This window comes from Acomys minous, assembly GCF_964271855.1.
Source record: "Acomys minous genome assembly, chromosome: 5".
Lineage (NCBI taxonomy): Eukaryota > Metazoa > Chordata > Mammalia > Rodentia > Muridae > Acomys > Acomys minous.
The window spans coordinates 59938741-59966282 of record NC_140494.1 but is presented as its reverse complement, the minus strand read 5'-3'; the positions used below and the strand labels follow the sequence as shown (position 1 = coordinate 59966282).

Here is a 27542-nt window from a genome sequence, read left to right as displayed (position 1 = left end):
AGTACTATGATATAATAGTGGCGAGAGAAGATAAGAGTAAATACACCGCCCAACTGTAATCCCAACCCTCTGGAGGTGGGGAGAAGTGTGGGCTAAAAGTCTGACTGAAATATGTGTATATCCCATCGCAAAAATGAACCTCCGCAAGAATGTTTCAGTTATATTAAATGCTGTTTATGTTTTACTTTATGTATGTATGTATGAGGGATTAGAGGGCATAAAACAATGAGAAGGTTACGTGGTACAGGTGGACTTCAAGGTATTTTACAGAAAATCACTGAGTAGATAAGGAGCTGGAGATAAAGCAAGTCTATACCTGAAGAGGACCCTGCGGCCTGCAACTCTAGATCCATGAGACCTACTTTCTGGTCTCCAGTTACCTGTAGAGACTCACAGACACAGACAGACAGACAGATGGACACACGCACACACACAGTCACATGCACACACAAACACGCAGTGGAGCCTGATGCTTAACACTGCATCAAACCTTATCCACCAAATGCCTCTTGTTGCACAGAGTTAGATCTAATTGCCAGCTGATGACAATGAGCAGTGTGCCCGGGGCAGCTAACCCCGCTAAGCAGTGTGCCCGGGGCAGCCAACCCCGCTAAGCAGTGTGCCCGGGGCAGCCAACCCCGCTAAGCCGTGTGCCCGGGGCAGCCAACCCCGCTAAGCCGTGTGCCCGGGGCATCTAACCCCGCTAAGCCGTGTGCCCGGGGCAGCCAACCCCGCTAAGCAGTGTGCCCGGGGCAGCCAACCCCGCTAAGCAGTGTGCCCGGGGCAGCCAACCCCGCTAAGCAGTGTGCCCGGGGCAGCCAACCCCGCTAAGCAGTGTGCCCGGGGCAGCCAACCCCGCTAAGCAGTGTGCCCGGGGCAGCCAACCCCGCTAAGCAGTGTGCCCGGGGCAGCCAACCCCGCTAAGCAGTGTGCCCGGGGCATCTAACCCCGCTAAGCAGTGTGCCCGGGGCATCTAACCCCGCTAAGCAGTGTGCCCGGGGCAGCCAACCCCGCTAAGCAGTGTGCCCGGGGCATCTAACCCCGCTAAGCAGTGTGCCCGGGGCAGCCAACCCCGCTAAGCAGTGTGCCCGGGGCAGCCAACCCCGCTAAGCAGTGTGCCTGGGGCAGCTAACCCTGCTAAGCAGTGTGCCTGGGGCAGCCAACCCTGCTAAGCAGTGTGCCCGGGGCAGCCAACCCTGCTAAGCAGTGTGCCCGGGGCAGCCAACCCTGCTAAGCAGTGTGCCCGGGGCAGCCAACCCTGCTAAGCAGTGTGCCTGGGGCAGCCTACCCTGCTAAGCAGGTTTTTTTTCCCAAGGATGATATCACTAAAACCAATTGCAGAATGCAGACTACATACATCTATCTTTATATAAATCAGTGTCTTCAGTGTATAAATTTTATCTCTAATATACACATTTCCAGGGATGAAAGAAAAGCCAAAGCTTAACTTCTAAAACAGTCATTGAATGCAACATATGGGCCACTAAGGAGAGTGATCAAACTAAACTGGGCATGGTGGCACAAACCTGTCATCCCAGCATGTGACAGGCGGAGGGGACAGAGGATCCTAAGTTCAAGGCCATCTAGTGCTGCACAGCTATCTTGAAGTTAAGTGTGAGATACGTGATGAGGTCTTGTTGCAAAAACAAGGAAACACTTGGGAGACGGCTCTGCAGCCTCGTCCTGGCCTTCAGTGCTTAGAACTAACACCAAATCGCTATCTTATATGTATACTGAGGTATCTATGAAGTCACAAGTCTGCGTTGTTTTATAATTGTCTTCATATGAGGGAATGGATGAGTCAGCCTAACGAGTCTAGCCAGGAGCTGGAATGCCGACGGGGGATGATGAGGCCCTATGTATATATTTCACATTTTCCATCATTTAAAAGCAAACATTAGAACTATGATGATACTGTTAAAAAGAAGCAGTAAGCCTAGATGGTTTGGAACTCCCAGCCTGGCATTTGACTAGAAGGGTTCAAATGGGCTGAGCTATTGGCAGCTCTGGCATGTGCTGTCTAAACCACGGCCATAGGAATCAGTGGGCTGACCCAGTAGATACTTCCAGCGTTGCACTAGTCAGTAAAATTCAAATATCTTATAAATGTCATTATTCTTGTGAGAGGACATTAGGGTTGGCTGTATTTAACAGTTCCCAGAGGCATTATGGACTCTGTGACAAAGCGCACGGGTGGACAGGTAGCACACATGGCTGAAATCTTACTTTATCTCACCCAACTGGCAACCCAAACGAACGGATGCTTTCTAAAGTTAATGACTGTAGAAAAAAGAGATACAAAGTAGCTCAAGCACTCATTTTTATAAAAATGTATTTTATTTTAAAATGAGCCTATAAAAGTAGAAATCCCATATAAAAATACAGATTACTGCGACATGTTGGCACAAAAGCCCACGGCTGGACTTGAGTAAGGAGGAGCAGGGACTGTGTTCTGGGGGCGCCCACCATAGGCCTGTCACTAATCTGTAAACAATTGTTTCAAGTAGCAGTTAGCACTTCTTTAACTACTAGGAATCTGGAGCATAAACATTGCTGTGTGGCGCTTCCAAATGGTCTTTCCATCTTAGCAGAGGAAGACACTCCATATCGCTGTAACAGTAAAAGTTGTTGATAAAATGGATTGTGGCTCTGTCATACTCTAAAGGTAACTACCAAAATTGTTTTTTTCCTTTCGACTTTCTAAGAAACACAAGTTGATCTTTTTGCTTCAAGTGTTAAAACCCGCATGTTATCAGAAGGCTTCCTAGCACCTGGCAAGTCTTAACCACTCCCGTGAAGTCGGAGCACGGGCTCAGACGCCCTCCATGTGCTGCTGCTGCTCGTGTGGTCTCTGACGGAGAGAAACCAGTTCTAGCTAAGGAACTTTAGGGCAGCTTCGAGCAATTATTGTGAAAGATCACTTAAAAGAATTTCAAGTCCTTGACTTCAGAGTAATATAAAAAAAATAGATGCAGGGCTAAAGGAAGGAAGGAGCAGCAAACAAGATCACCTCAGCATTTTTTTGTCTGACTTCTCAAGGATGCTGAGTAGAATAATAGCACATTTCTAAAACAAACGAGTAATTTTAAAAAGCTAAACAACCCACGTAGTAACATAAATGGATTATAAAGTTAAAAGAGCACACGTAGATCTCCCCAACTAACATAGGATTCTGGGAATACAGCATACATAGTACCTAACAACGTTAAAGCACACTTCATATTAACCTGGTTTTAGAAACCCTACACCAATTCTATCCTGGCTGTGTCTCTCTGTGTTTCTGCTTCTCATTTAGAGTTCAGGGTGCATAACCAGGACTGTGTTTCTACTGAACTAGCCTCATACCTGCATACAAAGTTGAAATGTGTTAATTCCCAGAAGAGACTGCCTCAGAAGCTACCAGCCTCTGCCGCTTTCTGCCCAGGCTACCATACATATAGCTTATTGTTCTGTGAAATCAAGTTTTATAAAATACTGAATAATTAAATAAGATAGAAAAAGTTAGGACAAACACCATGAAAATTATTAGCCAGGGATATTTTAAAAAACTTGATTCTAAATAGACTTAATCAGAAGGGCACTTGGAAGTTGGCTCAAATTTTGCTTTAAAAAGCTATTTTGAAATAATAGGCTCACCTAATATTTGCAGAGACCTAACACTTAGGCTCCTAAGGCAACAGCACTGGTAGAATCATCTGTACAGTTTTTGACAAAGCAACACTTCATAATTGCCCTTTGCAAATGATTCCCTTACATACGTGTGGGATGAAGTCTAAGGTAAAAGCCAATAGGAACAGTGAGCAGGGCTCCAGCGATTGGATCTGCTGCCTGTGCGCCTCGCTCCACAGGAAGAGGACAGACCCCAGCCTGCGGGAAGCACCTCACACACAGCTGGGCTTCTGCAGAGTCAGGCGGCACCTGATGCCCCAGATTTCCGGGGTCTTTTTGTAGTCCACAGTTGGCCTCGCAATGGTGGTGAAGTAGGCGCAGTTGATCTGCAGATGAGGGAGGGCTTCTCTCAGCAGCTGGAGGGTAGCATCTGGCACGATTCCAAACACTTGTAGTGTTTTCAGTGTGGGGATTTCTCCAAGTTCACTGGAAAGGAAAAGTTTCAGGATATATGGCAGTTGTTAGACTAACTGTTATAGCCTGTTGTTGATAATTTGTATCAGTCTATAGAGTGCAGCTGAAAAACACAATTTATTATAAACGGTTTAAGGAAAGAACACAGGGAAACACAACAACCTGGCCTATGTGGCTATCGGAAACAAGCCTGTGTGTTTTGTTCATGTGGCTCCTGTGGAACTCTGAGATTAATTATTATTTTTAATTGAACTGAATTTGCCTCCTTTCTCTATTCTTCATCTACACAGATCTCTGGAAGCGTCGTTACTGAGACTGAGATGTGAGCTAATAAGCAAGAAACGGTAAAGTAAGTGTTTCACTGTGATGTCAATTAGAACCACCCCAAGATACATGCAATTCAGGAGCCTGGACATGACATTTCTTTGAACTACGCTCTCTCAGCAGAAGCCACCAGCAGGCAGATGGCTTCTGAGCAATGGCTCACCATCAACAAGACCTTACTGCACCGAAACCCACTAGTGAATATTTTCTTTTTTGCATGGGATTATATCGCTACACATGAAAAATTAGGGTACCAGTTTACAGATAACCTCTTCTCTACATATTAATTTTTTTCCCTCTTACTCAGAGGCCAGACCTTTTTGTATGCACTTCATGTCAGGTGATATACAGTTGTATTAACAGTGACATTTGGGTGGGCGGGGGAGGGCGGGGGTCACACAAAAGTGGCTCTGTTTATCCAAAGGAAGCACGTTTCTGGTTTGGGTGGTGATTGTTTCTGTATGCCCGGCTTCGTCTCTCTCTCATCTGTGTTTGCTCCGGGTTGGGACACAGTGCAAAGTCTCAGGAGGGGGAACGTGTATTTTGGGAATTCAACAAACCCCGCTGGAGATGAGTGAGCACGGCAGTGACCTTTCTGTTGTCACAGTCAATACTTGTCACCTGGCTGCCAAAGTCTCAGCCTTCCAGAAGGTTCCACTCAGTGTCCAAGACATCCTCCTGAAGGCTCCATCAGTTTATGCCACTCACCTGCCTCAGAACCACTGTTGTCCCCAAATGGGTCTAAGAGTCCCGATGGCTCATTAGATCTGAGGCGCATCTGTGAGCGGGCTCCCTGGGTCTTCCTGTCACCCCTCTAAATGTACGAATGCGATAGGCGAGCACCACAATATTTAGTGTGCGTTGTGGAATGCAAGATGCAGGGTAACCTGGCAACTGAAAGCACCATCTAAAACTAAATGTGTTTGCTGAAACGGGGCAGTAAGATCAGGAGATCATAACAGACCAGATAGAGTGTTGAGAGGACACACTGCCTCTTTAACTTCTGGAATACGGAGGAATACAGAGAAAGGGTGGGCACTGTAGATGGGGTCTGCTCATCGCCAAGGGTGACGGCGATCCCTGGCACAGGCCCGTGTGAAAGCTGAGCATTTGAGAACAGAGTCAGACTAGGGAGAGAATTCAGGTTCTGGGATATGCAGTCAGCCGAGCTGTGAGTCATCTCAAATGGATGCTATTTAAAAGAAGGAGCGGGGTGGGAGTGAGGAAGAGCAGAGCGACGGCGGCAGACGGCAGAGGAGAAGTGCTCGCAAAGCAGCAGCGCTGGGAGGGTGTCGGGGAGGAAGGCTGCCACATGGTGCCCCTGCGCCACCTGTGAGGAGGGAGCTGCAGAAGGCAGGGCAAGATCCAACAATGAATGAAAACCCAGCATCGCCCGCCCCTTGTGTGCACTGGCCACAGCCCTGGAGAACTAAGTCCACGCATCTGACTGCAGAGTGGAAGAGAAAGGGAAATGTTTACAGGACGTTCTTTGGCTTGTGTAAAAGTGTAAGATAATGTCTTTTAGGGCTCTTAGTTCACGCCACAAGAGGCTGAGGCTGGATCATGGGCCAGCCTGGTCTCAAACACAATGAAAACAACACCCGGAAACTTTGAGGTTTGCTCCTTAGCTCATCTATATGATCTCATTTCCCTTTATATATTCCCCAAATGCCTTACCTAATGAATATTTAACTCCTTTTTTAAAAAGATTTATTTATTTATTATGTATACAGTGCTCTGCTTGCATGTGTGCCTGCATTCTAGAAGGGGGCGCCAGATCACATTATAGATGGTTGTGAGTCACCATGTGGTTTCTGGGAATTGAACTCAGGACCTTCGGAAAAGCAGCCAGTGCTCTTAACCTCTGAGGCATCTCTCCAGCCCGAATATTGAACTCTTAATTTCAAGTCAGTTTTCTCTCCAACTTGAGTTTATAATGGAATGAGAAAGAGGGAATACTTCTAAGAAAATTCAGTGTGAGATAAGACCAACTAAGGAAAAAGTTAAGTATTGCAAGGTCTGCAGGTGACTTGAAGGTTTTAAAAACATTTTAAAACACTATGAAAGACGCACATGCTACCTTGCCACTCTCAAGCTAAGACGTCAGCTATCTATCAGTTGCAGAGGGCTGCTGGGTGGCAAGCATCCTTGAGACACTAGGGTTTCTGCAACGACTTCCAATGCGTTGGTTGCCGGAAAGACTAATCACAGGCATGACCCAACAACGGCTTCATCTTAAAGGATCAACTAGTATTCACATGATGCTCTCGGACAGCGTCATCTCTTTCTCATTCTGCTCTGTTGCTCTGACTGGAAACTAAAGGCCCTGAGGGTCTCATCTGTTTAAAGATCAGGGTTCGACGGGGAATAATCAGTTATACAGAGGGTCACAGCTCCGATGAGTGTCACACTCTTCCCTGATCCATGTGGGGACGACTATGCAGGGAAACCGTGACCCCAGTGGATACCTCGAGGGGTCACAGCCTTCCCCTGCCCCTGCCAGAGGGGAAGCAGGATGTAAGCATCGCTTCGCTTCTCTTAACGCGGAGAGAACAAAGCAGAGGAGAAGAATCCCCCTTCCCACGGAGCCGCCCAGAGAGACCCTGCTGTGTGGACCTAGGAGTTCCTGCTGGTAGAAAATACAGGCAGGGGTGTAATCAGAGTTCCATGCATATGGACTTGAGCTGCTTGAGAGAAACACAGGTCAAATGGTCCTTTTTAGGTAGTGTTTTTTCTTTCTTTCTTTTTTTTTTTTACCCTCCAAATAGGATACTAGCTAAGGTTCATGAGACTAGTTAAAATGATTATTTCAGTCACATAATTACGAGACTTCCCAATTTTACTGAACTCCTTACAGATAGATCACTTATTATTGAACTGTGTGATTTAATCCATTCACTTGAGGAATAAAGTTTTTTTGTTTTGTTTTAGGTAGGTTTGGGGTAGAAGAATTACTACTGACATTCAGACAGCACGTTAAACAGTACAACAGCCACAGGACCCTGCTGTAGTAAAAAAGGAAGGGCATGGGACCCAGTGCAAGACACTGACCTCTTGTGGGTTTCAGTGAAACTGCTATGCCTTGTGTTTGGTATAAGGAAAACCTTAGCCCTTTGGATGAAATAAGCAATGCCCGGACAAGATTCTTAACTTTCATGGACGCACACAATATACCCTCTGTTCAGATAGCATCAGGCTCTTATACACGTGCCAGCTCTTTGCCTTCCTTCGCCATCTGGAGCACTCACCACTGAATAACAGGACTTCCCTGTAAGCCCATACAAGCTTTAAGAGTGAGCGGGACCTTCTGGAACTATCCATCCCACTCCCTCGGGCCTGCCTTAGAGGTGGAAGCTCCCCTTTCCCGAGTCCTTCACACACCAGCATTCCAACACCATGATGCTGACAGACAGACATGTAACACGTGCCAGTGAGCTCTGCCAACCCAAGATGACCAGACATTTTGAGCCAGTATTTGTGAACTATTTTGCTATTCCCTCTTAGACATGCTGTGGTGTATTAATACTAATGTTCGCATTGCGCACGGTAGTAAGGATGGATCTTACTCCTGAGCGCTGGTCCCTGCTTCCTACCAGCGGAAACGCAAGATATACTTACAGTAGAGTTTCAGGAACTATGTCATAGCACCGGCTGAGGGAGAGGTGTTGGAGGTAGTTGAGCAGAAAGAACTCTGGGAAGCAGTCATTCTTTAGCATGATACTGTCACTGTAACGGAAAGGAGGAGAGATTCACGGCCATGCAGAGACTGGGAGTACTGCTGCCCGATTCCTTCATGTGGTCCCCCCTCCATGTCACAAGCAACCACCCTACTCCAAACTTTGATGTAAAGCAAACAGTACCTTAAGTCGAGGCGGACAAGGTTGGGGCATCGTTTAATTAAGGTACAAAGATCTAGGGGAAACAAACAGATGTGATGGTCACCGTTACTGAGGAACAGGGAGGAAAAGCTATTTGCTTTTAGTGTTTTTCTTCAACATCACGCTGTTGGAGAAGCTGGACGTTAGAAAAGGCAGAGCGACTGTCTTCACACAAACTTTCCTGCCTGCAAGGTCTGGGGAGCACCTGGCAGTCTCCTGCGGTGAGAAACCCTGGGTAACAACTATTCAGGTAGCGGTAGTGACTGTCTGAAAAAAGAAAAGGAGATCCAATTCCTGACAGCAAATGAGACAGCCCAACAAAACCAAATGCCAGTACGTAAAGCCAAGCAATATTCCAGCAACTCGTGAACTACTTAATAAGAAACTGTTGTACCATAGCTGTAAAAATGAGCTTCCAACTCAGATTACAATCCAGTGCATCCCATGGGAATTTATGTTTTAAATGCAACTTTCAGGGAATTATTTTCAGAGTCTTGGGTTAGGTGAAAGTGACTAAACATAAAGAAAAAATACATAATGTACCAAAAAAAAAATCTTAAAATTCAACATTTATACCAAGCACGGTAGTACACACCTGTACTCCCAGTACCAGGGAGGCAGAGGTTATACAACTGCTGCAAACCGTGGAACAGTCTGGTCCACAGAGCCAGTTCAAGGCCAGCCAGGCCTAAATAGTGACACACTCGCCTCATCACATAACAAAAGTCCTGCCACGTTTGGCGTATAGAGAAGTATCAGAAAATGGTGACATAAGCTGAACAGATGAACAGTCCTGTGTAAGGGAAGGATGACACGAAGTCCAGAGGACACACAGATATTTGTGAGACAGAGATAAGGGTGGGCGAGGAAGGACAAACAGTCGCTGTCCAGCCTGACAGTTCAAGTCATTCCTGGAACCCACAGGGTGGGGAGAGAAACAGAGTCCAGCAAGGTCTCTGATTGCCACACATTTGCCACGACACACTCCCCCAGAGCCTCCACTTTCCAAAGTAAATACATGTAAAATAAAAGCCAGGAACTGTTTTGCATCAAGACAAAAACAAAACACACAGCTACACAGTGCACTGTCATCTTAATCTAGTTTCTTAGCACCTCAACCGTCAGCCACCCTTGTTTCCTAATTGTCCTGCGCCCCCCCCCCAGCCTTTTCCCAACATGGCGCCACAGTGGATACTTTCAAGGGTAGGTCAGGTCATGTTACGGCTTTCCACAGCTTCTTGCCTTCTGTGTTGGCAGCCTCCCTCCTGCCATCTTCTCATACATTAACTCTCGTATCAAAGGCCTTTGCATGGCGGTCCTTTGTTCCGGAATGTTCTCCCACAAACCTCTATGTATTTCTCTCTTGTTTAAATAAGAGGCCTTCTCTTTGATCATCAATTACATCTAGTTCCAGAATGTTCTTCTACAAACTCCTATGTATTTATTTCCCATGTGCTCAGAGGGCCTCTGTGACCATCCTACACAAAGGCAGCTCCCTCCCGCCACATTCAACCTGTCCACTCTCCTTATATTTTCAACGCCTTTCATACCCTTTAGGAAGTCTGCTCACAGCAGATCTGTGTATTTTTTTTATGTTATCTTGATTTCTGAGAATAACCATAGAATCCCATAGTTAGAATTTAAACAGTTTAAAGGGAAAATGTTGAAGTGCTGGGTAAGGAGAGTGACAGGAAATCACAGCACAACTGCAGCTTGTACGGGTCCCATCTCTGCCTCTGAAGACAGGCAGGGGTGGTTGTTCAGCTGTGAGTCCCTTACAGGGAGTGGGCTTCAGTCTCCGCCCACTCACAAGGAGCATTTGTATTAGTCTGACAGATCTTACTTATTATTAAGCCCCAGAGAAGTAGTTTCCAAACACTACCTAAATGTCAAGAAGCATTTCAAGACGGTTGGTTCATATCTTTTTAAGCACAATAAAAACGTCATTAAGCAAATTATCTATACCCAGGTGCAATAACCCTGCACTCAGGACACCGGGCAGGGTTGATTTGAGTACCTAAGTTAATCTGGCATTGTGCAGCCCAGATTGAATATTAGCTCTTCAACTTAACAGCTATGAAGCTGCTGAAAACATTCCCTTTGTGACTTCTCTGTACAGGTTAAGACTCTCAGTGTTACAGCCACAGCACAAAGCACAGCCAAGTGGTGAGCTTCACCAGCATATTGTCTCTTAGGCTGAATTGAACAGTTGAAGGCATAAAAATGAACTTATTAGGTGGGTCTCAGCAGGAATTTAAAACCTTTAACTGCTGACATTTTGGGCTAGATGGCTCCTAAAATAATTTTTCAGTGCTATGCTCTGTCCAGAAGCATTTCTTGCCTCTAACCACTAGGTGGCAGCAGCACCACTGCGTTGAGACAAATTTCTCTTTGCAAGCAAAGATTGCCATTTCTCACAGTCATCCTTATGGGTCCCTGGGAGATAGATGATTCCAAGATCCCATTTGGATGTTCAAATCCAAGGACACTGAAGTCACTGTGCACATCTCGGCTGCTTACTTATAGTACCTAACATGATGTAAATGTTGTGTGAGCAGTTGTTACTGGATGTTCATTCAATACAGATGCAATTTTCTTCCTGAGTATTTTTGATCTGTTAATAGTTCAATCTGGACGCAGAACACATGGATACAGAGCACTGACTTTATGTAGTAACCTACTTTTACATCGGGGTTTGCATAGTCATTTTGTTTATTAAAAGTGGTTCTGGGCTGGGCTGTGGTGGCACACGCCTCTAATCCCAGCACGTGGGAGGCAGAGGCAGTGGATCTCTGAGTTTGAGGCCAGCCTGGTCTACAAAGTTCCAGGACAGCCAGGGCTATCTTGTCTTGAAAAACAAAAACAAAAAGTAGTTCTGGGTCTGGGGAGTTGGCTAAGTGAATAAGTACAAAAACTTGAGCTTGGTCTGTAACATCTATGTAAAAAAAAAAACCTAGATGTGGGAGCATTGACCGGTAACCTAAGGTCTGGGCAAGCAGAGGCAGGAGGGTCCTGTGGGTTGGCCCACCAGTCAGTCCAGCAACATGAGTGAGCTCCAGGGTCAGAGAGATACCCTGTCTCAAAAGCAAGGTAGAACAGCTGGAAAGATGGTTAAGAGCACTTGCTGCCCTTGCCAAGCAGGGGAGTTTGTTTCCTAGAAACCACATGGCAACTAAGCAGCCTGTTAATTCCAGATCCAGAAGGTCGGATGTCTCCTTCTGGCCCCCACAGGCAATGAATACATGTGAGACACAGGCATGGATACAGGCAAGAGACCTCTGGTTTTCAGATACACACCTGCATATCCACTTGCACATGCATGCACACACGCAGCTAGAACCCCTACCCAGATCTAGCCAATGGACAGCACATTCTCCACAGTTGTGTGGAGAGCGTGGATTGACTCTGACATGAACTCTGGTACCCCATATTTGACCACTTCCCCTCGGTGGGGAGGCCTGGTGGCACTCAGAGAAGGGATAAGCAGGCTACAAGGATGAGACTTGTTAGGCTGTGACCATATGGTAGGGGAGGAGGTCCCCTTCTGTCACAGACCTAAGGGAGGGGAATAGGGTGAAAGAGGGAGGGAGGGAGGAATGGGAGGATACAAGTCAGGAGATAACAACTGAGATGTAATCTGAGTAAATTAATTTAAAAAAAAAAAAAAGATTCTCCATCTAGGTCCTGAACTCAGCTTGACTCCAGGTCAGGAGCTATTTTATCTTTACCTAACTCTTTGGTGAGTAATTCCTCCGCTGGAGACACAAAAGCACGTGCTCTGGACTGAGGGAGAAGGGAGTGGAAACTTCCCAGACCCACCACAAAGCGAATCTATCACTGCTGAAGCCTTGTGCCTGACCCACGCGCTCTAACCTGTTTTCTGGAGGTTCTTTCGGTAGCCGCTGAGGTTCAGCTGGGTGATGGAGTCTGGTAAATGCGCCACAGCCGCTTGCACGTGCTTTTCCGTGAAGTCGAAGCACCAGGAGAGGTTCAGCTCATCCAGTCTGCATGGAGGAGGAAGGGCAACGGGAAAGCATGAAGCCAGCAGAGGGACGAGGGTGACAAGCTGCCCGCTCGTGCCCACGCATGCGCGTGCGCACACACAGAGTTTAAAACCGGGCTCACTACCACGTCATGCACAGACCACCTCGTTTGTGTTGCTCATTTGAAATGGCACTCTCTACTCTAAACTCCTCTGTCCTGCAAGTTAGCAGGTGATCTGCGCAAAGGCCTCAGCAAGCACCCCTCCTTCTGGCAGGCAGCTGAAAACTGTAGCCTGTATGTTTCTTTCTCAAACCAGCTAGATTGTTGTCAGAAAACACACACAGCTTTCAATTCAAATGCTTTATAGGAACCGCAGATCGAGTCCTGAGGGAAGAGGCGAAGATGCTATACAAGATGCTATACTCTGCTAGGAAAGCCATCGAGTTTCAGCAGCAGTGCCTACCCTCCTCCCTCTGCATCCCCGCTGACTGAATGCAGCGCTGTACATCCTGTCTGCCTCATGATATTCCGACCCGCAGGCAGGTTTACCTTTCACAGATCACTGAGGAGACACAGATACAAATGGTGTACCAGAGAGACCATGAGCCGGTTAAGACAAGGAGCCCCCACACACGCTCTTGTGCACGCTCCACACCATGTCTCCTCTCACTGACGATGCAGCCGGGCACGCCGATGCGGAGCTGAACTGCCTCTGATGCACGCTCCGCTAGGACAGCTGAGACCTTCCCTTACCTGCAGCAGCTGCTTAGCAGGGTGGCCACGGCAGAGTCAGAAAATCCAGAGCACCCACAGAGGTTAAGTCGCACCAAGTTTTCATTCTGGGCAAGAGTTCTAGAAAAGAGAAAAAGGCCTGGAGGATAAATTACACCAGTGGTGAATCCTTGTGTGTGTGTCCCTGTGTGTGTGTGTGTGTGTGTGTGTGTGTGTGTGTGTGTGTGTGTGTGTGCATGTGTGTGAGTGAATAGTAATTAGGCACACAAGCTTGTGACTCAGAAGTGGGCTTAGAATCCACATTGCATCATCTTTGACACAACTGAGCAACGTGTTTCGGCTACTCACCGGCAAGCTGGCAAGAGCACCTTGCTGGGGCTGGAGACAGGGTCAAAGGGCGTAATGCAGGGAAAGGTTTGCCAAGTACTTGCAGTTCCAGTGTACAAGCAACCCCAACGACTGCGTCTTTTATGTTAAAAGGCTTGCCTTCCCCTCGTGGGGAGCAGAGTTCAGTCTTGGTTTGCTTTGAGTAACTGTGAACTTGGACAAGCTGGCCAGCCTTCCTGTGCCTCAGATTTCACACAGACGGAAAGGAGGAGAGCTCGCTGCTCGCCCTCAGGACTAGGCTCAGCTTCTCTGCTACCATGCCTGTTCCATCCTTTACATCAGGCCTCATCATACGTCACCTGCATAGTGCATGGTCTAACTTGGGCCTCGATAGCGAATTAATCAAATACATCTCAATGTGACATGGCTCTTCCATGTCCCATGATACACCGTGCTTTGTGGCCCTCTTGCACCTACCCAAGTCTCCATAGAAACGGTTCTCCTCATCTCCCTGATCTCCAGGAACTCCCAGCTACTTAGTAAGGAGTTCAGGATGGCAGCAGCTGCACTGAGGCTGTGTCCACTGCCCCAGCGCTTGGGCATCCTCCACCTGAATAGCGTTAGTGGCCAGGCTACAGGTCACTACTCTGAGAAGGCTGCCCTCCCTGTATGTTGCACACAAGCACCAATCCACCGAACAAACACTGCAGTGTAATTATCTGTCTCACCCGTGAATGAGGCACAAACCAGTGTTCAGCCTTTCATCTCGCACACCTAGAATAGGGTCTGGCAGATATGGTTAGCATCCAACTGTGTGCTTTCTTCAAAATCCTACACAGTTCTGGATATTTGGTGTGTCCTTCTGGCCATGTATGTAAGAACACTGTAGCCATAGACAAGAAACATTGTACATAAAGCAAACATACATAATTGTCTTTTGTTTGTTTGCAGCGGGGCTTCTCTGTGTAGCCCTGGCTGTTTTGGACTCACTTTGTAGACCAGGGTGGCCTCACACTCACAGAGATCTGCCCAAAGCTACTGTCTTTATGACATACTTTAGGTGTTACTCACTTGACAATGGGATCTGAAAGCTGCAGGCCTTCCAGGCTTAGGTTCTGTAGCTTGGAGCACTCAGACAGAATCCCGTGGAGGTTTGACACATTTATAACCGAGTTCGACAGGTCCATGTGCTGGACACGCAAAGAGCTGAATACAGAGGAGAGAAGAGGCCTGGTGAGGGGACTCACATGAGCACATTCCGGTCCAGTCCAAACAACCCCGCCCCCCCCTCCACACACACACCAAGCTAAATACACATTTTAAATATTGAATAAAGATCTGGTCATAAAACTGGCTTCTGGATAATTCCCATCCTCATTAATTTTTTTTTTTTAAATTCAAGATTTGCCAAGTGCAGACATCACTGCCAACACGGTCTCAGTCAGAAAATTAAAAGGTGGGCAGGACAAGAATGGGGTGGGGACACGTGCCCAGGGGTGGGGCAAGCCTGCGACAACTCCTGGCTCCTGGGGAGGGTTGAGTGGATGAGCAACAACGTTTCCTAAGAGGAGGAGGACAGTGGAGGAACCAGCTGTGCTAACACTGAAGCCCTCAGAAGAAGGTCAGGGGCAGGAGCTTTTAGGTAGGTGGCACTAAGAACTAGGAAGAGGACTAGGCTAGTAGTGGAAAGGTTTGAGAACCTGGGAGTGAGGTGGGCGCCCAGGGCACAGCTTGTCTGAGAACAGCATGCGGAGAAGAAGGGCAAATCCTGGCGCAAACACAGGGAGAGGCTAAGGGGGAACTGCAGTGTGTGTGTGTGTGTGTGTGTGTGTGTGTGTGTGTGTGTGTGTGTGTGTGTGTGTGTGTGTGTACTGGAATGGAGAAATGGTCTACTGTCTTTAGCTTGCTTTTCTCTTCCATATCTAGCCATTCTTCTCAGGCACCAGATAGCACGAAACCTTAGCATTCCATACTTTTGCAGCACCAGAGAAGTTTTTCTTTTTTTTTTTCAAAACAGTCTACAAAACAAAAAAGAAGGCATTTTTTTTTTTCAGGTTGCAAGCCTGTCCGTGATGGGACAGAAAGCCTATGAGGCTCTACGGGGATGCTCCCCACCCCACTTTGTCATGGGTGGGCAGTGGGGATGGAAGCAGCAGGCTCCCAGTTTCCGATGTGGATGGGGTACAGCTTAGGCCACTGCTGAGCACTCATCCTGGGGTGCTAAATGGACACTGTTTTCCTTTTGGAGAATGGGATGAACCCCAGGTCTTGCATAAGCCGCTCTAATACCGAGCCACACCCTCAGATGTTCTAAGTGATGCTAGGGAAGGCCCAACAGCAGCTCTGCCACGCAAGCCATGCTTCAAGCCGGAGGCCCACATTTTGCAACTGACAGCCCACACTACAGACAGCCTGTCATAGGCTTAAACCTACACACACACACACACACACACACACACACACACACACACACACAGAAGTGTGAGTGGTTTACGCCTTGACATTCGGTCATTTCTTTTTTTTACCTGAAACTTTCACCCAGTGGTTGCTCCATAAACGACCTTGGGCACCGGAAGGCGACCACCCCTCGAGAGAGCAAGCGGACCGTCACATCGGGGTGCAGGTTTTTACCTGCAAGGTCCAGGGAATGCCAGAGAGACTCATCGAGCCTAAAACAGAGAGGGTGCTTGATTTGCTAAGTTGACCACAGTGAATTCTGGGGACCCTGGGGGTCTTTAAGTCATGACAAACATGGAGGACACGGGCACTGGATCTCCTTAAAGCAAATCTGAAGGGCTTTTGCTTCCAAGTTCACTACTCAATACTAAATATTTCTTGATCATAGTATCAGTAAGCTTCCACATTTCTTCCTGTTTTCAATCTAGATTACCCAATGCTAAAGCTAGAACTGCTAATAATCTGGAGCCAGAGAGTAAAATCTAGAAAAAAAAAAAAGTCACAGGTTGGCTCTGTTCAGTATTTACATGCACTGATGTGTGTACATATTTATGTTAATTTTACAGGAAAGAGGGAAATACTAGGTTATATGTAGTTTCTAACATACATACATTCCCCAATGTTTCTTTTTAAAGCTTTATTTTATGTTTTATTTACATGTATATTTCTGTTTTTAAGTAAATGCCGTGTGTGTGTGTGTGTGTGTGTGTGTGTGTGTGTGTGTGTGTGTGTCTTCCAAGGCCAGCTACAGCTACAGGTGGTTGTGAGATGCCTGATGTCCACTGGGAGAGCAACAGGCACTCTTAACCGCTGAGCCATCTCTTCAGCCCCTTTGGTAAGAGTGTTAATGTTCACAATCGAGTTCAATTGAGAGAGCAAGAGAAAGTGTGAAGTGTGAGCACATGAAGGAACATCCTCAACACACTTTAGTGCACTAGAATTTTCTCTTTTAAACACATTTGAAATGAGATATGACAGATATTGATTTACATTCACAGTTTTAGACTCACCAAGATAGGAAAGATATTTTCTTCAAGGTTGCCAAGTACAAATGTCCAAAACACTATGAATGTAACATTAATATAATTCCCGATAGTTTTGTGGTTCTTCTTGCTGTATGTATCTTATTATACACACACACACACACACACACATACACACACACACACATATACATATATACACATATATACATATATATATAAATGTATACGTAAAAAAATAAAAAACATTAAAAAACCCAGAAGTGACAGCACATGCTGGCAAGGATGTGGACAGCACATTGCTGGTGGGAGTGCAAACTTGCACAACCACTTCAGATATAAATCTGGTACTTTCTCAGAAAACTGTGAATAGCTTTACCTCAAGACCCAGCTGTATCACTCCTGAGCATATACCCGAAAGATGCTCCACCACACAAGGACATTTGCTCAACTATGTTCATAGCGGCCTTATTTGTAATAGTCAGAACCTGGAAACAATCTAGATGTCCCTTGTTCAAAGAATGGATACAGAAACTGTGGTGCATGTACACTATGGGATACTACAAGCTATCAAAACAAGGAAAACTGAGATGTGTACGCAAATGGATGGAACTAGACCTAATCTTAGAACAATAAGTAAACAACCAATGACTTCTTTTTAAATTAATTGATGTTACATGCATATATGTATCTGTATATATATTTCCAAATATAACCTGCTTACTACACAATGCTAAAAAAAAATAAGATAAAGTATATAAACACTCTCTTGGCCAGTTCTGAAGTAATTTTGCTCCTAGAACTTTGCTGGTGTATGATTTGACTATTAAAAAGGTAGCCTGTAAAAGGTATCCTTAAGGAAGTGGCATGCTTTCTGTCGCTTGTTCACACTCACATCTACTTACAGCAGATGATTCTCTCGCTATCCCAGACCTCAATGTCTCTCCTTTCAAAGAAGGAAACAACAGCTGGCTTACTATTCTAGAACAATCCAGGACAAGTCGGCCCCAAATAACACAGTGTTAACACGGAAAGGGAAGATGGATTCAACAGCCACCCCAACCCTGAGGCAAATGTTACTGGGAACGGTTAGGGCTGGGGAGCTAACAAAGCCTCAGTCTCAGCCTAACGTTCCTGCCACAAGCTACTGTCCCTGACCCTGTGGTTTCTTCAACTCATAAACTAGACCAGGGCAAACCTGTCATTCTGCTCTGTGTGGCGGGTTAGGTTGCTATGGCAGTCATTACTCTAGCGCAGTGGAGGTGACTGCTGGGCCAAAGGGGAGGTGGAGGTCAAAGGCGCTAGGGAGGCGAAGAGACACAGGAGGAACAAATCCTGGGAGCTAACGTGCTGTGTAAGCATTAGTAATAGTGTTCTGGATTTGCAATTTTTTGTTTTGTTTTGTTTAGTTTTTCAAGACAGGGTTTCTCTGTGTAGCTTTGGCTGTTCTGGACTTGCTTCATAGGCCAGGCTGGACTCGAACTCACAGAGGGTCTGCCTGCCTCTGTCTCCCAAAGCGCTGGGATTACAGGTGTGCGCCACCATGCCTGGCTGGGAATTTTTGCTAAAGAGTTTATTTTAGGTGCTTTAGTCACACTCACACCCCTGGAAAAATAACTATGTAAGATTACAGGTTTGTTAATTTGCTTTAGTACAGTAGCTATTTAGGGTTCTACACCTATAGCAAAACATCACAGACTGCATACCTTAAATATGTGCAGAGTTTTTAAGAGTTTAATAGATTTTTTTTTGTGTGTGTGTGTGAACAAACGCATATCTTGTGTGTGTGTGTGGAGTCCCTTGGATGGGGGTGGCGACATACAACCACTGCTGTGCAAACCTGTTCGTCTGCTGAGAATACTGCCAAAGCTTGGGCCTGGGAGGGTGTGTGGCTCGGGGCTGAAAGCTCTCCCCTCACATGTCTGAGGCTCTGGGTGTAATCCCAGCACACCAGGAACAGCAACTACAGAATCCTTCCTTACCTCACGCCTGCTCCTGCCTTCCTGGTTCACACCCTTCATGTATGCACACTTTAAGAACATCCCAGAACCAGCTAAGACCACCCACATGGCCCTTGTTCAGCATGCCTAAGATCCAGGCACTGAACGGCACGGTTCATTTTTATCCCTAGGACTATCCCACGAAGAAGGCGCAATTATGGCCACCTTACATCCAGTGTATCAGGCTCTGTAGTGACAAGTAATTGTTGAGGTCATGTAGGGCATATGTAGAAGAGGCAGGGTCCATGCTCTGCACCCCTCCCCTGGGTTCCTGGCCTGTGCTCCTGGTCTGTGCTCCTAGCCTGTGCTTGTGGCCTGTGCTCCTAGCCTGTGCTCCTGGTCTGTGCTCCTGGCCTTTGCTCCTGGCCTGTGCTCGTGGCCTGTGCTCCTGGCCTGTGCTCCCAGCCTGTGCTCCCGGCCTGGTCCCCAGTCCTCAGCTGTTTTGCCACCCTCCAGACCTCCCTTGCTCTTAGCATACCACCCAGCCCAAACAGGTGTTTACCTAGCAAAGCAGTGCAAAAGCTGAACAGAGGGCAGAGAGGCTGTCAGAAATGGAGTAAGAATAGCCCTACAGGAGGAGACCTCTTCGCTCCGATGGGGAAAAGGCATCAATGCCTTCAAACTGCAGTAAAAAGGTGCCGAATTGTCTTGGGGGCAGCTCTGTTCTACAGGGTGGTTGTTGGCTTCAGCAGATCAAGTGGGCACGTAACCCCTGCCCTTCCCTCCACTACAAATATGCCCAAAGGAGTGGACAATACTCACGAGAGGCGGTACCACCTCTTGCAAACTCCAGAGACTCTCAGCAGCTCAGGGAGGCACAGGCAGGAAAAGATCCCAAGGAGCAACTCGTCTGGAAGGGAGTCCCAGGAAACACCTGCAGGGAAGCAAACCAGGGTTCCCATCTCAGAATCCTTCCTGGCCAGAGTCACAAACATTTATCAAGCACGCTCCACTTAGCATAAAGGAGGTTTCAACCGAGCCGACGTCCTCATATTTACATTTCTGTCCCATATACTGCATATACTGACTTACACACTGTGGGTGGTTTGGATGAGCTGTCTCCCCCCCCCCCCCCTTGCCTTGGGAATTTAAATATTTGGTTCCAGGTTGGTGGCGCTGTCGGAGTAGCTTTAGGAGGTGTGATGAGGGTTCAAATCCCCATGCCACTCCCAGTTAGTTAGCTGCCTCTCCTTCCTACTTGAGAGTCCCAGCCTGTCCTGTCGCCACCGTGTGTGCTGCTCGCTGCCAGGGAGGGCTCCCTGCTCACCCCTGCAATTACGCACCCTCTCCTTCTGGAGCCTTAAGCCCAAACAGACTCTTCTCTGAGTTGTCTTGGTCAGACTTTTATCACAGAAAACAGAAAAGAAACTACAGCACACACCCTGCTGCAAGCCTTCCACTTTCTCAGCCAAGACTCGAGAAACAAGAACAGGTTTCCTAGTGTTATAGCCCCTTGGTGACAGCTGCCCAACACCTGGCAGTGACAACTTGATGATCTGTGGCACAGAGCAACTCCCTAGCCAACCAATACACTGGGATGATTGCAGCCACAAAGGAAGATCTCTTCTCTCTGCTGTGTGACCCCCCTCCCCCCCAGCTTCGAGTACAGGAAGTACATCCCAGTCCATAAGCCTAAAAAGTATTTTTAGAAGCACTTCCTCTTCCTCTTCTTTCTTTTCTTGGTTTTTCTTTTTTTTTTTCTTTTTTGTTTTTTCGAGACAAGGTTTCTCTGTGTAGCCTTGCCTGTCCAGGACTAACTTTGTAGACCACGTTGGCCTTGAACTCACAGCGATCCGCCTGCCTCTGCCTCCCGAGTGCTGGGATTAAAGGCGTGCGCCACCACCGCCCGGCTTTTCTTGGTTTTTTTAAGACTGAGTTTCTCTGTGTAGCCCTGGCTGTCCTGGAACTCACTCTGTAGACCAAGCTGGCCTCAAACTCAGAGCTCCACCTGCCTCTATCTCTGCCTCCCTGGTACTGGGATTAGAGGCGAGCGTCACCCCTGCCTGGCTTTCTTTCATTTCTTAATCCAACAAGATTCTCTGCTTCCCATAGTGCCAAGTCATTTTGGGTGTTAAGGGAACATCAGCAGTAAGATAAAGACCAATGAAATACTTTTACCTTCATAAAACATGTATGTCACGGGGAGAAATAGGCAATTACACACAAAACAAATATATTATGTAATTCATGAAAAAGGACAATAGCTATGCAGAAAAAAAAAAATCCAGCCAGGCAGTGAAGGGCAGGGCAGGCACTGCATTTGAACAGAGTGCTGGTGGAAGGGTGTTCCTGGGGAATTGAGCCCTGAGTGAGGAGACACCCAAGGAAGGGAGTAAACTCAGGATCTGAGTTCTAGACCCCACAGCAGGCATGCTTGTGTTGTGGTGGCAAATGTAATGAGGGTACGGGAGCCATGGCGGAAGACCTTTGGCTGGATGGTTGTGCGCATAGGCTTGCCTGAGGTTCAGATCGGTTCTGGAAAGGCGACTGTGGCTGGGGTCACACTAGACTGGAGTGGGGGAAAGGCTAATGCAGCTTTGTCTTAGAGGAGCAGTCTCTAGGTGGCTCTCCCACAGTCCCAACTCAGTTGATGGAATTCTAGGCTAGCTACCTTCCTGTCCCCAAGAGCAGAAAGGGACACGTGTTCGCAGGATCTACACTTTGTAGAGCGCACACCAACCAGGCACTGTGAACACGTGAAGAGGGTCAACGGAGAAGAAGGGCACTGAGGGTGGCACATGTGGCAGCCGCCGCCCCTGGCAGCCTTCCTGGACGGTCCTGCTGTGACAATCCCACCTGTCCTTCAACAGAGTGAGCGAGGCACTCGGCCTGTGTCCACACTGCTTACCCTTTGCCTGTGCGGGATCCACTAATTCTTTAATCTGCTGTTCTCTTCGCCTTGCAGAGAAATGTCTCCAGACAGTGCAGCCTACTGTCATCCTTAGGATGAAGCATTCTGGGTTGCACCTGGATGCTATTCATTTAGAATAAAATTGCTACTAAAGGTCTCTCTGATAGGAAGCCTCATGATCGATGAAGGTCGTTTCTGTATACAATCTCCTTATTTCCTCATCTGTTTGGGGCTCACTTGTTCACAAGATCTTATGAAGGAAAACCTGACTTGTTTTTACATACTAGGAAGTAAAGTTTAACACATTCATATATTTAGTGAACAATCCATTTAATCCCAGAGTTTGTTCTAGAGAAACAAATCCTAAGCACACCTTGGTCCTTATTCTGTATAGAAGCTGACAGACAAAGAAGTCACCTCAACTATCATGTTTGGCCACAGGAGGGCTAAAATTTGGCTACAGGCAGCACATGGGGCAGAAGAGTACAAGAGCGGTCAGGGACGTTTTCTGGGAAGCAGTGGCCCCTCACTGTTCAATCAAGGGCTGTCGCTGTCATGGTCCTTCGTTTTTACCCATGTTTGGTATTTGTGACAGGGTCTCATGTACCCCACTGGCCTTGAACTCACTACGTAGCTCAGGGCTGATTCAGCTGGAATTCTCTTGCCTCCCTCTCCCAAGTGCTGCAAGTTGAGAATTTACTATACTTTCCAGAGCCCATCCTTCCCCATCCGCGGTGTCTCTGAGAATTACTACAGTATGGAGGGCCTCGGCTCTCACTGGAATCCTAGCCACGCTGCCCCCAGTCTATGAGGCGGAGTAATCGAGTCTCTCTAGGTCTGTTTTCTATCTGTAGGAATGAAAACAAACAGATTTGCCTTGCAGAGCTATTCAGGGTACAGATAAGGTAACGGAGAAGACTTTAAGGAATGCAGTAGGGAACGCAATCTTTCCTTCCCAGACTCCCCCTCTCTCCTCACTAAATCGCACATTTTCCTTCTCTACGTTTGTTCTTCGGTGCTGCCCTGAATTTTCACAAGCAAGCAAAAAAAAAAAACAAAAAAACCCAACAACAACAACAACAACAAAACCAACGAGGATCAAAGGGCCTGTGCAAACGATGCAAGCGATTACCCAAGCCCATCCCTCACATCTCCTCTGTCTGAGCTGCCGATCTCTAGAAGCAGCTCCAGAAGGTCCGACTTCAAGGAGTTTTATCTGGTGCGTAATGAGGGAAAGGCGGACATCGAATGCAGGGAGGCCAGCAGAGGGGCGAGTTTAAAGGCAAATGTCGCCAGGGGATAACGGATTTAAGCTTTCCGCTTTGCAGGAGGCTGCCTGTGAGCTGTCACACCCGAGGGCACCGGTGCTGGAGGAAGAATCCACCAACTGCTGCAGACAACTAATTGTAGGCTCGATGTTAACTCCTTAGCATTCCTGCCCAGACAAGGCCCCCCCAGCACAGTTGTGTCTGTGTTTAGGAGAACGCTTTGGGCACTGAGGGAAAGGCGAGTTGCAAGGGACTATGGGCCAGCCAACAACAGTGTACACTATGGATGCCTTGGGGAGGCAAACGAGAGACGCATGCCCAGCAATGCATGGTGGGAAAGAAAGCTACATGACCACATTTGGTGTTTTCTATTTTATTAGGACTATTTAAGAAAGCAGGAAAAAAAAAATAATGGAAGGACAGTGAGAAACGATCACAGGATAGGAGGAAAGTGTGGCATACTGCTGCACGCAAAGGCGGCGGAACCAGGCTACAAAGCCTTGCAAGAAAACAGTACAACGTAAAGAAGACTTTGTAGTACAGTTTGCCTCAGATTCAGTTAGAAAGACACTTGCTCTGAGAAGTGTTTTCATGTCATCACTGAAGTCTCACACACAGGTTTGCACATCCAGCAATATGCAGCGGCTACCATGTAACTGACAATATCTGCTAAGTGCAACGTACCCTTAATCCCCTTTAATTCTTAGTGTGATTGGCTAACTTTCTCTACCCAACTGACTAGTACATGCTTAATACTAAGAACAGAACCTGACATTGAATATTAGATACTGCCTGGTTGATAGTTCATGCAGGAGTAACTCAGGCGTCATGGAAGAACGCTGGCTTTATTTTAAATACAGGCAGGACTGTTGGCATCATAGGGCAAGTCTCTTCATTTGAAAAATAATACATTGGCTCCTAACAAACACATCGCTGCGGGTGCTTTTGGATTAAGGAACTGGTTTGGGGAGCTGAGTATGAGGACAGCTCGCGTCCAACAGCCTCGTGTCAAGTGGACCATTAGGGAAACACACGACAAGATTAAAGCTGCCAACTACTAGAAGCCCTAAGAACTCTCCCAGCAACGAGAGTCTTTGCAGTACCTAAGTCTAATAATACTAAGCATCATCGCTCTTATTTTTCAGCAGGAGGACATTTATCTCAATGGAGCTAAATGATTTCACGAAGGGGACACTAATTATTAGGTAGGTGGGAGAACCAAGAGGCAAACTTGGGTTTCTAAGTTCCCATGCCCTACACTGAAAGTATGGGGGTCACAAGAGGCAGATGTCTGGTGGCATTTCTGGTGGCAGGGTACTGTAGGTATGAGCATACTTGCAAGACAGCGCAGTGTACCTCTGGCACAGGGAAGGGAGGAGGCTGAAGATAAACGACCACAACAAAACATGACGAGATGCTTCAAGGTACCAATGAGTTTGCCACCAAGTGGGAGGAGCAATAGCCTATGACATACGCCTCAGGTAAGAGCAACCATACCCAGAGTGTCACTCAGTTGACTACACAGGACAACTCCAGTTCTGGGACCCCTGGTGGAAGTGGATGAGCCTGGAATTGGCTGCTGTCCCAGGGGATGGGGCAGAAATTTGTCTTCAGTAACGGCGCTGGGGGCTGAAATCCAGGCTGCGATACGCTTAATCTAATTTTACTTGCCATATTTAATTCTCAAAACACCAGCCATCTGTTTCTTGGATTCGTGACAACCCGGCTGCCTGGTCTCTTTGCAAGCACAAGGAGGGAATACCTTAGGTCTCTCCTCCACTTGCTTCTGCAAAACCCACCGAGGCTTCCCACCAGCGCACACAGAGGTAGCTAATCACCGCTGCCAGCGCTTTCTCCTCAGGTGCAAGCCCAGCTTCCCCATCTGCGACTGACTCGCCCTTCAACCTCCCTGGGAAAGAGGGGTGTATAGGAGGAGCTCTGAGCATCCGACCTCTGTGGCATGGCTAACTTGTCTTCTAAGCATCCGACCTCTGTGGCATGGCTAACTTGTCTTGTAAGCATCCGACCTCTGTGGCATGGCTAACTTGTCTTCTTTGATCTATTTATTTCTCAGATCACTAACACTCAAGATTCAAATCGCATATCCAAAACGATTCTAATGACGTCCCAACTTTCGGTAGAAAAATAACTGATTTTAACTATATGCACCTGTATGTCTGCCTGTGGCCAGGTAGGTATGCAGAAATGCAGGTGCCCAGAGGCCAAGTGTTGGATCCCCTGGAGCTGGAGATGCTAATTGGAACCAATTCAGATCTTCTTAAAGAGCAGTGCATGCGCTTCACTGATAAGCCATATGCAGCCTCCCTATTTCTGACTTTTACTTGTATGAAAAATTTGCTCACCCTTGTGGGATGCACTCCTGTTACTACTATATGCTCAACGCCTTATTAAGTACTTGTTATGCCATGGCTGGTGGCTCCTGCCCATAACCTCAGCATTTGGCAGGCAGAGCCAGGAAGACTGTGGAAATGTGTGAAGACACCCAGATCTGAACAGAGAGCCGTGGTTATACAGGGACACTCAGTCTCAAAACGAATAAACAGAAAGGCTGAGAGAATGCAAGGAAACCATAAAACAAACAAAGAGAACAAGAACTGTCCCCAGAATGACTCCCATAGAACAGATTTGGAAGCTGTTGTCGCTGATGGGTCATGGAATCAATTTAGTAGGTCTATTATGGTTATGCTAATGATTGATTATTATTTTGCTTTGAACAAAACATTCCATTTACTCTGTGTAGGCAAGGATAGGGGTGTGGAGGCTGTGGTGGCTGACTATCTCCTTCCACTTTATGGGTTCAAGGGGGGCAAGAGGGAGCTCAGGACCAATGGCGAATGCCTTTACTTGTGGAGCCATCTTGCCATTATTATTATTATTATTATTATTATTATTATTATTATTATTATTATTTTTATCTTAAGAATGGAGCAGAGCCTGGCGTGGTGGCGCATGCCTTTAATCCCAGCACTTAGGAGGCAGAGGCAGGTGGATCTCTGTGAGTTCTAGGCCAGCCTGGTCTACAAAGGGAGTCCAGGACAGCCAAGACTACACAGAGAAACCCTGTCTCAAAAAAACAAAACAAAACAAAAAACCCCCCAAAACCAACCAAACAAACAAAAAACCAACCAACCAAACAAATAAACAAACAAACAAAACCCAAAACCAAAACCAACCAAACAAAAAAAGAATGGAGCAGAATAGATCAGGGAGTATCTTAGGGAAACGTCAATGATAATTCTATGACGCTCTTGTTTCAAATTCCCCTACTGCAATACAAATTATATTTCTTACTAGTTAAAAAAGTATTGAGAGAAAACTGTTTGCCTTGGGGTATTAAAACACAGCTTCTCAGGCTAAAGGCATTCTTGGATCGGAATCTCTGGCACTCTGCACTTTGTACAAGATCCCTTGTGGGCTCTGATACACTCTGAACTTTGGAGCTTCCGTCTGAGAGAGAACCTTTGTAGGCTCTGGAATCTGAAGCGGCTTAGCAGCCATGAAGAACTGATCAACACATTAGTTCAACCACATTTTCATGGTCCTCACCTATTTAAAAGACGGGGAACAGGCATTTAATGAGCATAAACAAACTGTGACCGCCTTCTTTCCGCTACTGGCTTCACTTCTGGCCTATTTCCTCCAGTTCCTTCCGTACACTGGCCCCAGGAGCCAGGCAGAATGGTCCTGCTATAGGACAGTCACACAGCTTCCATCATCCCGGATAAACAGATGCAGAGGAATTCACTTGCCAGATGTGAGGCTGGAATGCTGCCCATGGGGAAAGCTTGCCTAGCCAAGACCCAACAAAAGTCTCGGGCCAGGCACCAGATCTGGGTACAGCAGGTGTGGCCTGCCCTGCCCTAATCCTGGCAGGGTGATTAGCCACCTGTCTCGACAACTGCAAGCAAAACTCCCTGAGATGAGAACCCAGCTACCCTGGAGGCCTATGCTTGCTTCTGGGGCCTTGGTGGGACTCTTCTGGCGCAGCTGTCTCTCAGCTTACAGCACAAGGCCACGCCTCATCCACAGCAATTAACCAATGGATGTGCGTGAAAATCCATGAGCGCACAAATGTACTCTGCTGCCTTCCATGTCTTCTAGGTCATAAAACCCTGAAAGTCATGAGTTTTTCCTCTCTCATTTTAGACATACATTTAAAAAGCCAATCTCAAAAGTCTAGGCTCACTGCCTATAACCCGAGCACTTGGAAAGCCGAAGGGAAGACAGAATTGCCATGAGTTCAACGTCAACCTGGAATACAAGATAAGAGTCTATTTCAGGAGAGAGAGAGAGAGAGAGAGAGAGAGAGAGAGAGAGAGAGAGAGAGAGAAAGAAGAAGGAGGAGGAGGAAGAGGAAGAGGAGGAAGGAAGGTTGGTTAGGTGTGATACCACACAGCTCTCATCTTAGTACTTGTGAGGCAGGCTGAGGCAGGAGGGATGCTGAGATTTCAGGACTACATAGCAAGTACCATATTGACCGGAGGAATACAGCAAAATCTGTCTTAAAAAAAAAAAAGAGAGAGAGAGAGACACAGAGAGATAACAAGATGTACACTCACTGACTGCACCAGGTCAGTTCCTCTCTCTCCCACACCTTCACTTTTGCTGAGTGGATACGAACTGCCCACATCCAC

The 27542-nt window shown here is 47.0% G+C and overlaps 1 protein-coding gene across 3 annotated transcripts in view; it reads right to left on the bottom strand.

Annotated features, from left to right (window-relative positions):
• Nucleotides 1–2315: 2315 nt before the first annotated feature.
• SKP2 (S-phase kinase associated protein 2) overlaps nucleotides 2316–27542 on the bottom strand; it is a 29334-nt gene continuing 4107 nt past the window's right edge. For 2 of the 3 annotated variants that reach the window (XM_084781461.1, XM_084781462.1), the window contains exons 3-10: nucleotides 19531–19642; nucleotides 15854–15997; nucleotides 14400–14534; nucleotides 13023–13121; nucleotides 12159–12289; nucleotides 8268–8319; nucleotides 8026–8133; nucleotides 2316–4095 (exon numbers count right to left, since the gene is read on the bottom strand). In XM_084781461.1, the coding sequence (XP_084637587.1) occupies nucleotides 3882–4095; nucleotides 8026–8133; nucleotides 8268–8319; nucleotides 12159–12289; nucleotides 13023–13121; nucleotides 14400–14534; nucleotides 15854–15997; nucleotides 19531–19642 (995 nt within the window). In that variant the 3' untranslated portion in view covers nucleotides 2316–3881. The remainder of the gene's footprint in view (nucleotides 4096–8025; nucleotides 8134–8267; nucleotides 8320–12158; nucleotides 12290–13022; nucleotides 13122–14399; nucleotides 14535–15853; nucleotides 15998–19530; nucleotides 19643–27542) is intronic. The other variant, XM_084781463.1, reaches the window with a different exon arrangement.